The sequence below is a fragment of the Marmota flaviventris genome, chromosome 14 (assembly GCF_047511675.1).
Source record: "Marmota flaviventris isolate mMarFla1 chromosome 14, mMarFla1.hap1, whole genome shotgun sequence".
NCBI lineage: Eukaryota > Metazoa > Chordata > Mammalia > Rodentia > Sciuridae > Marmota > Marmota flaviventris.
The window spans coordinates 93798384-93814354 of record NC_092511.1 but is presented as its reverse complement, the minus strand read 5'-3'; the positions used below and the strand labels follow the sequence as shown (position 1 = coordinate 93814354).

Below are 15971 nucleotides of genomic sequence, written 5' to 3'. Positions count from 1 at the left end.
GTGAAGTAATAGAAGTAGACATTTTTGTCTCCTTGGCTCTTCCATGTCAAATCATGCTAACAGGACATATTTCCTTTCTATCTAACTAGGGCACTAAGGGACCATATATTTTTAGACATTTTTCTCTATTCAGTGCTTATTGGGATAATATGCACATCCCATGTTATAAAGAGTAAACAGCCATCAAATAAGGTATTTTATTTCATAGGCAGAATAATAAATGAATTTAGAGCCCCCCATGTTAGAAAAATTTATCTTCTACAGTGACTATTATATTTAATTCATATCCTACGAAGTAATGTTAATAACAAATCTCATAAAATAATCAAATCCTTATTCGTGATCTACCTTTTAAAAGTTTTTTTTTTTTTTTGTAGTTGTAAATGGACAACATACTTTCATTTATTTTTTATGTGGTGCTAAGGATTGAACCCAGTGCCTCACATGTGCGAGGCAAGTGTTCTACCACTGAGCTATAGCCCCAGCCCTGATCTACACTTTTCGATCAAGATGTTTCAGAGTATATAGGTTGCTGGTATCTTAAGGAGACAGGCTTCATATTTAGCTTCTCCAGTTAAGGATAAAACAAACAAATCAGTTGTGAGAATGATGGCTGCTATCTTTCAGACCATATTTGGATGCAGCATGTGGTTTTGTTCCTCTACTACCTCTCGAGAGACATGCTCTTGGGCTTCATTCCAGATAGAAGGTCATCAAAAAGTGCTATATGCCCAGTAGAGTTTGTTTTCTTGGGAAAGAAAGATATTTTAATTCAACACAAGGCTCTTTTCAGAATCATTTTACACTTTGGGTAGAGGTGGGATTGATGAACACTTAGCAGTTTGTCACTGTACAGTGGGAAGACAAGATGACATTTTATAACTAGATTTAAATCTGCTCTAGTCCTTTGTTTTTCTTTTGGGATTTGTCTAGTGCAAATATACCCATGGTCACCCACTGAAAGATAGACATTGGCGTGGGAAAGGAACCACCCTGTACACAAATAGCACAAATTATAGCAGAGAAACTGTAGATGGTAATCTAAAGTGTGTCTTAAAGGCACAGCTCACAAGTGCTCATGTTGCGGAGGGGAAAACTAGCTGGTTGAAGTTGTGGTTAGGTGGGTTTCTTCTATGTGATAGTATTGGTGTGTCTTCCTAGGTATGTGCTAAAGAAAATTTTATGTCCTAATTATGAACTTAACGAAACTTTTTGGATCACGTATACTTTGTTACAAAAGGTGTGTTGCTAGCTGTTTACTAACGGGGACAAAGAACTAAAATTCTAATCTGTCTGTCCTTTTCAGGGACTGGCACATCTTCACATTCACCATGTGATTCACCGGGATATCAAGGGCCAGAATGTGTTGCTTACGGAGAATGCAGAGGTGAAACTTGGTACGTGAGGGATGTGTGGCATACTTGCCCCTCAGGCAACTTGCTGCCCTGTTTACATTTAGCTAAAAGTTCATTTTTTTTTAATATTTATTTTTTAGTTTTTTAGGTGGATATGATATCTTTATTTTATTTTTATGTGGTGCTGAGGATCGAACCCAGTGCCTCACAGGTGCTAAGCGAACACTCTACCACTTAAGCTACAACCCAAGCTTCTAAAAGTTTATTCTTTTACCCATATTTTCTGTTTCTGTTCCTGTTCTTAAAAATGTGGGCCTGGGCTTACTGCTTAGCCAGGCTCCAACCTCCTTTCTCTTGGGCTTCTCCTCTGATTTGTTCTCTGTACAGAAGCCAACTGATTGAGACCGTGTCACATTCCTGCTTAAAGACCCTCAGTGGCTTCCTATTTTACTTTAGATAAAATACACTTGAACTCTGCTGGTCCATAAAAAGCCTTGTAGGAACTGGCTCCTACTATTTTCCCACCCCATTTTGTGAGCCTCTTTTATTTCCTTTCTCAATCACTGTTTTTTTCTCCCCACTTCTTAGAACTTGCCTCAGGGTTTTTGCACATACTGTTCCCCATTTGAAAGATTTAACCTCTATTTTGAAACTAAAAAGTTTTCTCCTCATCTGCAGGAGGCTTTATTTGGCTCTCTTATTTGTCTTGGGCTGTGTTTCTTTTTCCTTTCCCAGCACTGTTCACAATTTATAATTACATGATTATTTATTTTCTTGTATTTCTGTCTCCTTACCAGAATTCAAGATCTGAGAGTGTGTGACCAGGATTGTTTTGTTGTTTACCAGTATATTCTTACCCAGCACCTAGTATGTTGCCTCCAGGGTAGATTTTTACTAAATTTCTGCATGGATAGATAATTGAAGACTCTGGCCGTCCCAGAGATGGCTTTACAATGATTTTTAAAAAATATTATCTGTTTCCCTTAGCTGGATCTGAACTTCTTCCCATCTAGTTTCATATAATGGTTCTTTGAAGTTTTTTTAAAGTCTGTTAGAATTAATTTTTCTTTCATTGAAACATCATACAAACACTTTTTATCCTTATGCTCACAAGAATCTAGTCCATCTTCCTTTCAAAAACCTTGGCACAATAGTTGTACTTTAAAATTTTCATCCTTGCTTTGTTGTGTAGTGCCTGTATTTATTGATCACCTGTGGAGGACTAGTCTGCGTATTTGGAAACTCCCCTCAAAGCTAAGATAGGAAGCCCTTGAGTTGTCCTCACTTAATGATTTCAATGAACCTGTGTATATTGGCCTTCTGCTGCCAGGCCTATGATAGTCCCTCAGTAATTACTTAGTGATCAGTTGCTGTTGCTATCCAAATTGCTGTGAAGCTTGCTCAGACTTTCTGTGCTTACTTTGTGGCCCATGCTTCCCTGTCTTGAGCATTCAGTTAATGAGCCCACCCCCAGCCCAGTTGATTCCCAAGCATGTTCTGTAGACAGAATTGGAACCTTTGACACCAGTGAATTATCTCAGCAATTCATAGACTCGTTGGCATGAGCAGCTCCTACTCCTCTGTGCACTTCTTACTGGGGTCATGGCAGTTTGCAGGTAGTGATAATGTTGGTAGATACTGATGGACAGACATTCTGATGTGGACTTTCTGTCAACCCTGCCTCCCACCTGTGAAGTTCAGCAGAACTATTCTGAAGTTAAATTGGGCAGGAAGTAAAAGTCCCTCTGAAAACTCAACAGAAATCCCAAGTGCTTCTGGGGATGTTTTTTGTATATTCCCTATTCTCTTTATTTAGAGCAATGCTTTATTCTTTTCAAGAAAACCTTAATTCTGCTTAAAACAAAGAAGCTAAATCATTTGGAGTGTAGGTCATTTCTCCTTGGGACTTTTCTGAACCAGTACTCATTTATGGCAGTTGTGTTCTTTGAAAGCACTAGTAGTCATTGATGCAAAAGACCCTCTGCTGATCCTGGACCACGCCTCCCAGGAGTTTCCATATGGCAGAGGATCTTGCAGTCTTAATGACTTTGCTCTGGAAAGGGCACTCCTTTTGGAAGTGTCCTACTTTGAAGAGTTTTGCAGGTTCATCAAACAGTGCTATTTTAGTTTACTATGAAGATACCTTTTCCATCCAGTTTTTTCTTTGCATCTTAAATCATGTTCTACTTTTTCTTCCTTTTTCTGTCTTTCACAGTTGATTTTGGGGTGAGTGCTCAGCTGGACAGGACAGTTGGAAGGAGGAATACATTCATAGGCACCCCCTACTGGATGGCTCCTGAAGTTATCGCCTGTGATGAGAACCCAGACGCCACCTACGACTACAGAGTAAGAGGCACCTGCTTGGCTGGCCTTTGCTCAGTTGTAGGGGTGAATGGAGGTTGCTTATGTATTTCATACATACTTCTTAATTTCTCGAGGAAGACATGAGCCCCTGTTGTGGGCGCAAATTTTCCAGAACAGTGTTAAGTGACTTTTTTGTCCGTTTGCTTCACTAAGGATTGCACTTGTGTCAGACAGTATAGGCCACTGGGTATGTAGTACATGGAACTTTTCTTCATGAGTACATTAAAAGTTTTCTCCCATTTGTTATCCTTTTTAATTTGAGGAATTTCTTAAAATAAAATATATTTTTTAAATATTGTCAGAATGTGTAAGAGCTACATTTATAAAATTTTAGATTATTCTTGTTAAAAGAGTCTCATAGTTTTCATTTAGTATACAAATATATTGAGATTATTAGAGTGACCTTGAGGGACTTGAATCAATAATGCATTTGATCCAGGTATAAAAATCCATATTTGGTAATCAGACTTAGGTTGGCTATATTTACAAAAATTTATTTAAAAAAAAAAAAACTTAATTAAACAAACTGGAGTGGTTAATGTACCTGTTAGTGATATTCATCGTGAAGTTTGTCTTAACAGTCCCCAGTGTATTTCAGTATTTATTTTAAGTACCCAATTACTGAGGCTTAAATTAAATCAATGCAGCTGAGGAATTTTTATTGTTTCTTTTATATGGAGTTTTAAAAAATAGGTTACAGATTTTGTGACATTTTATTTTTTAATGTTATTGCATATCTCTTAAAATTAGAAACCATTTTTGAGTGTACTCAAAATATTATCATACCTAAGTGAATTCAAATAATTCCTTATACAGAGTTAATAATTGAAAATCTTAATTAAGATTATAGCTGATTTGTCCAAACCAGTATCCAGTGCAGGACAGGATGTATTTGGTTGTTTGGCCATTGAGTAGCTTTTAATTTAGAATGCATCCCCATTTTTATTCATGAACCTGACTTGCTTAAGACGTTGGGTCTATTGTAAAATGTTCTACTCTCTAGATTTGCCTGATGATTCCTATGTAATATGTGTTTCTTGTTTCCTGTCAACTGCAAAGGCTCAGTTATTGTCAAGGAAAGCTCACTTACAAGATGACCTCATAGGAGCTGGGGTACTTTGTGTTGCCTTATGCCAGGAAACCTACAGCCCTGCTTATGCCACCATTGACACTGCCAAAATGTCCTCTGGTTTAAGGCAGTAAGCCCTTTGCACCCTTGTAGTATGGAAAATTCCATAAAAGTAAGGGAGAAATTTGTAGGTCTATTCTTATTCTTGTATTCAAACATAATTACTTTGTAAGATAATTATAGGTTAATATTGGAAAACTTAAATTGAGCAACTTTGAGTAATTATATGATCATGATAGCATAAAAATGAAATGTATACTAATGGCAATAACTGTCTATATTTTTCTTTTTTAAAATAAGATTTGTTCTTCAGCCGGTGCTTATTGAGTATCTATCAGATATTAAAATGAACAAAACAAAAACACTCGCCCTTGTGGAATTTTGAGCAAGGAACAAAAGTTTAATTCAAAATTTAAAGTTAACATTTCAGGGGAATCAGGAAGAATAGAGTCCTTGCATACAAAGACAGTTTACTTCCATCTCTCCCTTGTTTGGTTTGAAGATGGAGTACAGAGGCCCCATAGTATGATTTGAATTAATGAATAAGTATTGATTTTATGAATAGTTTTAAGAATTTTGTAAAGAATGGCTTCTGTCCTTTAAACTTAAAATCTTAATTACATTTGAGGTGCTAACATAAAATATAAAAACAAACATAAATCTGATCCAGGAGTCTAGACATAATGCTTGTAAAGAAATGTGGGTGCACACTGAAGAGGAGAACATTCACTGAGCTGTTAGAGGGCTTTTACATCAATTATGTCTGTCTCGTTTACAGCGATGAGTGGTTTTAATCAGCTAATCTTTATTATTTTAGGTATCATCTGTTCACTCACTTGTAAGGTGTTCCTATAACTGTGTTTTCACTTTTAATATCCTGACAAGTTGTTTTGTACACTTGAAAGAAAGCCTTTATTTCAGTTGTGTGAATAGTCATAAGTGAGTTAATGGCTTTGCAGCTAATATGGCATACTGTTTTATTTTTGCAGAGTGATCTTTGGTCTTGTGGCATTACAGCCATTGAGATGGCAGAAGGTGCTCCCCGTAAGTAATTTTTCTTTACTTTTTAGCCCAGTTGTAGTATGTAACCTAAACTAGTTCCTAGGCTTCAAAGAGTAGTTTCATGTATAAAGTGATTCTTGGTGGAGGCATTTGTAAACATTATAAATGAAATTCTTGATAACCATTGTCCCTTATGGAGATCTCTTGGTATGTATAGGCTGTATTTTCTTTTTATTTAAGTAGAATTCACATGTGTAAGCTGAGATCACATCAATAACTGGTAATTTTTGGTTTTGCATTTTAAAGTTAATATCCAGTTAAACTGGTTCCTAACATGAAATTTTAGTATTACTTAAGTTTTGACTTAATAAATGGAGGCATTATTTTTATTTACAGAATTTTTTTGGAGGGGGGCGGATTATTCATGAAAATTTGTAGGAGTGTTTGCTTTTCCTTGGATTAAATCAATGAAAACTTTATAAAATTGAGAGTTTTGATCAGGGTTGGGATAGAATAACAGAAAAAAAAAAAAAAAGCCATATTTTCTGCTGGTTTCCCTAAAAGGGAAAGACAGTGTAACTGCCTGGTACATAGTTGCTGAATAAATATTTGTTGAATGAATGAAAAAATCATTGAAAACAAATTAGTTTGCAATACAGAAATAGATATCTGCTTTGAATACCAAATGTTCCTCATGTTTCTTTCTAAGGAATTGGGACAGGGAAATATTGCTTGATCCTTTGTCTCAGTTTTCTTTCACAATGGGAATACTATTGTCTGCGTCTCCACCCCCACATTCCCAGCTGCCTTATAAGAATCTCTTGAAGGTAAATTAACACATGAAAATGCACATTACCTATGGTGACATTAATGCATACATGTGTGCCGACCATCTTTATTGGAATGAGTGATTGTAGAGGTAGTAATAGCACAGAATTAGACAACTCCATTTTACTTCCACATTTTCACTCTTTCATAATAATACTAGCTATAACAATAGTCAGCAACATCTCTGAAGGGCTTAACTATCCTTACTCTGTTCCAGGCATTGTATGAAGGCCTTCCCAAGGTGTGTTCACAAGCAGTGCCTTGTTTAATCCTTATTAGAACAACCCTGTGAAAATACAACCATTTTCACTATAATCTTATGGATGGCTTAAAAAACATAAGTGTTTTTATCTTCTTTTAAGACTTTGAATTAATTTTTATCTTTGGTTCATGAGAACTGTCCAATGTCTGTTTGAAAGTGTATATTCTTCTTGTTGCTCTTGTCCTTTGTATATTTTATATTTTTAAATGAGAAATTCAAGGTATGCCCAGAGTTCCAAGCTAGATGTCTAGACAGCTTGACATGAAGCCTATTAATTGGGCAATTGGAACAGACCGTTTGGTGTTACTTATGAATGAGCCCTAGAAGTCAAGAATGAGTAAAATAAGTGCCATACTGACACGACCGTCTCCTCTCCCCAGCTCTCTGTGACATGCATCCAATGAGAGCACTGTTTCTCATTCCCAGAAACCCTCCTCCCCGGCTGAAGTCAAAAAAATGGTAAGCTATGTATGGATTTTTTGTTGTTGTTCTTTTCTTTCTTTTTTAAAATCGTATTGTTTCTTTTCAGTTTTACTTTCTTTTGAAGTAAAATTCTGGCCATTCTAATTTCAACCATTATAAAAGCCAAACACCAATTAAAAAAAATAAATTAATATTTTTAGTCCTTTTTTTTCTTGATAAATTCTCTTTACAAAATAGTGTCAGGTTATCATGTGAAACACCATAACGTGGTTTCTTTTTAATATTTAAAAAAATAAAATTAAATATATATTTAATATTTGCTTTTAAGTACAGTATACTTTTAAACATCTTTCCATTAAAACAGCAAAGCTATGTTGACTTGAAATCTCTCAGATGAAATAGGACTTTAAAATTAATGGACGAGTTTACTATAATTATTGTTATTAAGTGTTTTTTTGGCATGCTTGTTTTCATTCCAGAAGAACATAGTAACAGACCGGACCCCTCTCCTTGGCAGCCACCTTCCTTCCCTTCTTGCTTCTCTCCTGCATGTGTCCGACGAGACACTGATATCCCTGGGAGGGCTGTGATGACAGCCTTCCCTGAGGAAAGCCTTTAGAGTTTCAGTATTATGGGAGTATGTGTTTGGGTGAATTTTAAAATCTTAAAGGGAGGGGGCCAGGCCCAGATATTGCCGACCCCAACCCCAAGAGTTTTTTTTCACTTGTTCCTTCCTGAACTTTTTTTCTTGAATCTTTTTTTATCAGGTCTTGTCTACACTCAAGCTCCTCATACATATATGGGGGCCTTTCTTCCTTTCTCTGTTTTCCTTCCTGTTTCCTGGGCTTATCTATCTTTATTGATGCTTACCTACTGTGCTCTGCTGGTTCCCTCTTACCCCCAACCTTTCTTCTTTTTAAAACTATTCTTATTAGTTTTCCAGTTAATGTTTTTCCCTTAGGATTTTGTCTCTTCTGAAATATGCACAAAGTCTCCGAGTCTTCCATTCAGGATTTGTTCTATTCCTGTGTACTCTGCTCTTGATTGTTTGTTTTCTGATCTATTGCAGTTTTCTTTTCCCCTCTGGGGTATATACATGTACATACATTTTCACCCCAGCTTCCTTTGTGCTTCTCCCTTTCCTCACTTTTTGGGTTCTCACACATTTTACTCTTACTTCCCCATCTTTATTCTAGCTGGATTTTTCTCATTCTTTATGCAGTGTCTTTAACTGCATTGGATTCCAGATAACTGAGGCCATCTCATTCCATTTACCAGTTTTAGAGAGGTTGTCAAAGGCCACACAGTTGCAAAGATCTTAGCTTGATTGGTCCACTGTGTTAAGATATGATAACTTTTGGCATCATGGATAGGCAGCTCCAGGGACACCAAGTGTGTACAGTGGATATCACTTAGGAGTAAGGTAGGAGGTGGAGTAATAATTTTTTATCTAGCTCATCCTAAACCAAGTGATTCTTGTTTTTCTTTTTTCTTTTCCCTTTCATATTTTATTGAAGGGAATTTTTACTGGGAGGATTACTGAATTAATGCTCTGTCTTCAGGGTACCTCACACTCTGATTATTTTGTCCATTACTTGCAGTTTTGTGTACTATATGTACAATATACAATTATGTAAAAATATTGTGGTGTAGGTTGTCATCGGTAGAGATAAATGCTTCCTGGATTCTTTTCTTAACACCAGACTTCCATGTTCATCCATTCACACCACTGTTCTCATTTTACCCAGGTATTCTAAAGGGGTTAGAGGATTGCAGACATAAAACCTCCTTTCTTTGGGACTGCTATTTTGCTGTCTACCAGATGTAAATTTCTATTACTGTTTCTGGAGAAATGGTGATTAAAAAGATGATTAATAACCTCTCTTCCAGCAGAAGTGATTGTTGATTTTTAAAGAAAATATTATAGATTGTTGATTCCTGAATGTCGGTTGTTGTACACAAAAATTCCTTTGGAATCTTTTCACTCAGAACTCCAGTGTTTGGTCTGGGGAATGATTCATGTATTTGTATCTTTAATAAATTCCTTGAAATGATCCCCAAGGGCAGCAGGATTTAGGGATCTCTGAATTAGAGCATTCCATTTTATAATATTCTCTAAATTTCCCATGTTTCTCATTAAACACCTTCTTTGATGTTGAAGCCTTTCTCTGAGCCAATTCTAACATATTTCCGCATTCTTCTCCACTTTCATAGTAATCTCAGAAAATGACTTCTTATTCTCTGATATTTTTGCCCCTTTGTTCGTATTGTTCCTTCATGCTGTCTTTTCTCTCTCATCTTTGGCATATCAAACACCTGCTTTTTCTTGATGTCTAACCCACTGTAGTAGTTTTTGCTTTTTCTCTTCTGTAAGTTTGATTATATATCTGTTATTGGGCATACCTAAATTTTCTCTGTTTCTATGTACATTTCTTATAGAGCCTACCATAAACAAACACATATATAAATATTTGTTGAATTGAAAAAATAGTAAGTTTGAATGGAAATAAAAAATAATTAAAGTGATTCTTTAAAACAATGAAAGAAGTGAATTAATTTTTTAAATCACATTTCTAAAGACTGAATATTTCATTCATTCAACAAAAATTTATTATATACCTTTTGTGGTATGCCATGCTTAGAGTTTAGCATTGCTAATAAGTAAAAAAAAAAAAAAAGAGAGAGAGAACTGTTCCTGCCTGAACTATTTCAAACCAGTAAAGGAGACAGAAGCTTAAAAGTGTTCAGTATGTTAAGTGCAGATAACCCCAGAAAAGTCTCCTATCTTGGGGTATGTAGGATAAAATGTTGCCAGGAAAGACTTACCAAAAGACATGACAGGTGTGTCTCAAAACAGAGTGGGTGAGAGTATCTTAGCTAAGGGCAGGGCTGGAGAGTCTTTGTGAATAAGAGAAGACCAAGGTCAAGCTAAAAGTGGCTGATAGTAAGGGTGGCAAAGTCATTGCCCTCTCAAAACTGTCATTCCTACCTTTGTATATTAAGCCAAATGAAATCTGGTTGAAGTGTCAAATGAACAGGTGTAAGAGTCCCAGCATTTTGTCAGTGCAAGGCTTCTTTGCCCCTGTGTCTGTCCTCATCTTTTAGGTGTCAAGGTATCTGTCCTGTGTTTGACTTCATATTAGCAAAGACCTCCCCCCTATTCCTGCTTCTCCTACCCATGGCTTAGTGATTAGTGAGCAACATTAGATTTAAATCCAGTACATTTAAACCTGATTTCCTTCACAACGCTTTTTGTAGTGTGTTGTCAGTGATATGGTATAATTCTTTAAACTGTTAAAATCATGCTCCTGATCACCAAGAACCTGAGTTCCTATTTGCATTCTTGTATTGTTTCTGTGCATTTGCAGAATATTCATAGTGGATCCTGAAAATCTTTGTTTTCAAGTTTATAAGTTACTGATATTTTGGAACTTTGCTCTTTGTGGCAGAAATTTGATGATATTTTTCACTTCCTCTTACAGGTCAAAGAAATTTTTTAGTTTTATAGAAGGATGTCTAGTGAAGAATTACATGCAGCGGCCCTCCACAGAGCAGCTTTTGAAACATCCTTTTATAAGGGATCAACCAAATGAAAGGCAAGTTAGAATCCAACTTAAGGATCATATAGATCGAACCAGAAAGAAGAGAGGAGAAAAAGGTATTAAATCTGTTTTTATTTTCATCATTTAAAATTTTTCTTTTTAGGTTCTTGCCATTCCTTCCCTAGCTGTGAGGTGGTTCTCACTTGGCCACTTCTCAGATAGTTTGTCTCTGCTGTGCAGTACAGTGATCTGGCCTAGGATCTGAGCAGCCAGAGCTGTATGGTGTGTCCCAAGTTGACACCAGTTTGATTGGCATTGTGGTAGCTCAGCATGATGGGATGTTTTTCCTGTCTCTCCTTGGCAGCACCTCAGTGGCGCTATTTATTTTACTTCATATTGGATGTTCTTACAGTTTCCTTCACTTGGGGTTTTGGATCATCATCATGACAGTGTTCCCATATTATTCTCCTGCTCAGGAACCAGGGTTTCCTGCTGCTTTACTTTGCTACAGGTGGTATGCTTAGGCATGGTTCACTTTTCTCTTACTTCTGCACAACACAAACATTCTGTTATACGAGTTAATGAGGGTTCCCTTCTGTCTCAGCATCTTTGTTTTCTTTCTGTAAACCTACTGTGCCCACCTGCCTGGCGTGCCCCGTTTTCCTTCTGCCTAGCAAGGTACAGTGCATGCCTTATCTTTGGGCTCCTAGTGACTTTACACTAACCTCATAGAACAGCATTTGCATAACTGCATTCCATTCATGAAATTAAAAAAAATTTTTTTTAAAAATACATTTCAAGGTCAAAGAAGAAACTAAAGAGAGCAAGTCCAAGGCAAAAGAGAGTTAATCGGGGGCTGGGCTCATAGTTAAGTGCTTGCCTAGCATTCATGAGGTATCCTGGGCTTCAATTCCTAGCACTGCCAAAGAGAGAGAGCTGGTCAGAGTCATCCTGGAGCCTCTATGGAGCTTTTTGTTTGTTCATTTGCATCTTGGACAACTTAGATATTCTTTCTTAGTGAAGCCTTGATTGGTGTTCTTTTTCCCACTGATGTATTCAGTCATAAAAGTAATTAAGCTTTGTGTATAGAATTATGTGATTGTAACAAAGTGTGTGTATAGAATTATGTGATTGTAACAAAGTGAACTAAAAGTTGAAAACAAGTCTTTTTTTTTTTTTTTAACAGTTGACAGGGTAGCCCTATTTGTGGCAAATATTATTTTTATATTGGATGATTTTCCTGTTACTTAATCATAACAGCTAATATTCTTGCTGTGTACCAGGTGTTAATTAAGTACTTACCCTGGATCACCTCAAGTATCCCTCATCTTTTACATTTTGCCAATGTAAACAAGTAGTGCGCCTAACCTTTTTTTCTTAACTTTAAGTCACAACAGCTTATTTTCTTTTCACATTCACCTTCTACAAACCCTCAGCTTCTTGTTAGTAGTTACTGGTTTATAGTACAAAATTTTAAAAATAATGAAGTACTCATTTAAAAGATTCCAGTGATAATTTAGGTTGGAATTTCCCTTAGAGGGTGGCATGTATCTATCAGTCTATTAAAATTATGTAACTTGGGCTGGGGTTGTGGCTCAGCAGTAGAGCGCTCGCCTAGCGTGCGTGAGGCCCTGGGTTCGATCCTTAACACCATATAAAAATAAATAAATAAGCAAAATAAAGATATTATGTCTAACCAAAAAATAAATTTAAAAAAAATTATGTAACTTTGTCCAGAATAGAGAAGAACCAATGTCATATGTACAGATTGACAAATTGGTCTTAAACCATATTTTAAGTCCTTAGGCCTGTTTTTCTCACCAGGAAACTGATTTTCATCTTGTGTACCTGACAGAAAGCACAAGTGTATTTTTTTGTTGTTGTTTGTATGTAGACTTTTAAGTCTCTTCAGCCTCTGTGGTTTTGATTGCTCTTTGGAGTAAAATGGCTCACTGAAAGTTGAATACCGACATTTGTAATGGGACCAGTAAAATGGCCTACTACTTTTAGGAAAATGAAATAAAACCTGTGGAAGTGAAAATGAATTATTCATGTTGAAACTTTTGATTACAGTCTAGTCTTAAGTTGAGCAGCTTTTTTCCCCATCCATTTGCTATATTGTTTGGTTCGTTTTTCCCTGGTTTAGTTCTTATAAATTGTGGGAATATTTGATTTTGTTTTCTTACTACATAATGCTTCACTTTTTGTCCACCTAGCAAACCTTTCTCTCTGCTGTACTCCCAATGGATCTCCAGTATTTAAAAATAACCAAACAAATTTTCTTGGTTGTTTTGGTTAGTTTCAGTAGCTCAATCTGTTTCTTTTCAATTTTGACATCAGAATAAACTTCTGTGAATTTGCTGGTGCTCTAGTCACTTTGATTTTGTTCATCTGGAGCTCTTCTCAGCAAAACCTTCAAGGATTTTTATTTTGAATGAGGCAGAATCAGATCTTCCGTAAGGGGTTAGGCTACCCTACAGAATTGGCACTTTAAATGTGGGGATTTGTGTCTTTTCCTACCTCCCTTAGTGTCCTTCATACAAGTTGCTGTTTTCATAAATAACATGTTGTTTATCTTTTGTCATAATGCTCTTGGAGATGCTTGCATGTGTAGGCACATGTCCGGATATGAGCTGTCCCATTTGTCTTGTCCTTGTCTTCATAGATGAAACTGAATACGAGTACAGCGGGAGTGAGGAAGAAGAGGAGGAAGTGCCTGAACAGGAAGGAGAGCCAAGGTAAAGGCACAGCCTCTGTTCATAGACTGCACTTGGTGCTGATGCCAGGATTTTAGAAGGCTCATGGGTAATAGGAAGGAGTCTTAAATTACCTTGAAAGTGCCTTGCTATCTCCCATTTCTCTCTCTTTCTCTCTTTGACAGATTCCTATAAACATCTCATTACCCACTGTTGGTTTTTCTTCTTTTTTAAAACAAGGATTACACATTAATCCCTACCCAGTAACTTGGAATTGTGCATGGCTGTGTTGAACTTGGACAGGAGACTTTGTCCCTGCTATTTGTTGGTCCAGAAGGCACAGATAATGCAGGCCTTACACTGGGAAGATCAGTCCTACACTCAGTAAATTGTCCTGCTCATAAGGCCAATTTTATGTCTTCTGGAGCTCTTCTCAGCAAAATGTTCAAGGATATTTATTTTGAATGAGGTAGAATCATGGCCTGCATTGAAAAACTATGCAGTCTTTCCCCAAACCCCCCATCCCCCATTTTTTGCTCCTCTCACAAATGGGGTCACCAGCATTTGATTTCCTATGTTAGAGTGTGTTCTGCACTGATCCATTTTATGTTTTGATTTATTTTTGGCTTCCTACGGTGCAGTATACAAAGATTGAGGAGTTAAAACTGGTAAGGTGAACTTCATAAGAACATCAATCAAAGAGTAAAGGATTTTTGGATTTTAGCGATGTTTTTCCTGACACCCATTCATGACATCACTGCAGGAGCCATGTGTTTGAGAATGAGGGTTTGTTGAGAGAAGAGAATTTATTAAAGAAACAACATTTTGCTTTTTACTGTAGGAAAAGATTTGAATCTATTCTAAACTGAAAAGTTTAGAGGAGTTTGAACTGATTTCACGGGATATATAAAATTGTTTTGGGGTTGGAGAATGATTGAATAAGAGGTAATTGTAGGAGATTTGTTAGCTATGATATTTTGGATAGCATGGAAGGGGAGAAATAGAGAGGCTAGGATGGGCGCTGGTTAATTTATCTGCAATGGCTAATTCATGAGACCCATGGAGTTCAGCTGGTGACTTGAACACAAAAACTGGGGGAGGACATACATGACAGGACGTGGTAGTTGACAAGGTGAAGATAAAGGAACAGTTAGTACTGAAGACTGCCCTGATATTTTTGTTTACTGATGGAAAATAAGGGGCAAGACAGTGAAGTGAAGTTGCCTGTAACCTTTCATTTTACAGAGTTTGGATTAATAAGATAAGTATTTTGTCAAGCAAACATGTAGGATAGAATTTTTAAGATGCTCCTAAATGTAAAAGAAGATGTGGGACTATTGAGCTGTAAGTAACAGTCATTTCTATGGATGTTTTAATTTAACTTCTAGGGTCAGTTGGGGATTCCCATTAGGAATGAATTTAGAAAGGGATTAGGATACCAGAATTGCTACCTTTCCTAGAGGTCAGGGTAATGTGCACATACCCATGAAAGCCCTGCTTCCTCTTACAGTTCCATTGTCAACGTGCCTGGTGAGTCTACTCTCCGTCGGGATTTCCTGAGACTGCAACAGGAGAACAAGGAACGCTCTGAGGCTCTCCGGAGACAGCAACTATTGCAGGAGCAACAGCTCCGGGAGCAGGAAGAGTATAAAAGGCAGCTGCTGGCAGAGAGGCAGAAACGAATCGAGCAGCAGAAAGAACAGAGGCGGAGGCTAGAAGAGGTAGAAAATAAAAATGTCCACACTGGTCTTTTCTCTTTCATATTCACTTGGTTGCCAAGTACTCCAAGGCGTGTTGTCTGTAGCCCACTGAGATAATACCCATCCTCTGTGTAGCTTTTCAAAAACTTCTAAAGGAAAGCTTGTGCTTTGGACTGGCAGGCCTTCACATTTTTGAGGTCTTAGAAATGTTTTCCTTCCTTGTAAACTTTGAGGATCTGCCCTACAGTTACTCATCGACATATTGTGAGATGCAGAGCATTGGTGTCCCAGAGATGGCATCAGATGAGCTTTGTGCAGTGTTTCCATTGTGGTTAAGTTGGCTTGCTCAGGCTTGACCTGATTTCTTTTCCATTCTTGGCCTCTAGGTTCCAGTTTGTATGGTTACGTTTTTTGGAAACTTCAGACTTTTTCACATGAAAACATTTTTCTCTAAAAGCCTTAACTTACTTCAAAGGAGTATTTAAGTTACTCTTAGGTTGAGGATGTAGCTCAGTGTTGGTTTGCTTGTCTCACATGCATGAGGTCCTGGGTTCCATCCCCAGTACCATAAAAATAAACAAAAAGTGACTCTTAACTATACCTTTATATTTTTATATATATTTAAGTTAAGGGATGCAGAATATTTAAGAATAAAGAACACAGAATTTTA

The 15971-nt window shown here is 36.9% G+C and overlaps 1 protein-coding gene across 48 annotated transcripts in view; it reads left to right on the top strand.

Annotated features, from left to right (window-relative positions):
- Window positions 1-15971, top strand: part of Map4k4 (mitogen-activated protein kinase kinase kinase kinase 4) — a 182120-nt gene that overhangs the window by 114943 nt on the left and 51206 nt on the right. For all 48 annotated transcript variants that reach the window (XM_071601919.1, XM_071601921.1, XM_071601917.1 and 45 more), the window contains 7 exons: window positions 1307-1397; window positions 3571-3701; window positions 5838-5892; window positions 7321-7399; window positions 10846-11021; window positions 13571-13643; window positions 15112-15322. In XM_071601919.1, coding sequence (XP_071458020.1) covers window positions 1307-1397; window positions 3571-3701; window positions 5838-5892; window positions 7321-7399; window positions 10846-11021; window positions 13571-13643; window positions 15112-15322 — 816 coding nt within the window. The remainder of the gene's footprint in view (window positions 1-1306; window positions 1398-3570; window positions 3702-5837; window positions 5893-7320; window positions 7400-10845; window positions 11022-13570; window positions 13644-15111; window positions 15323-15971) is intronic.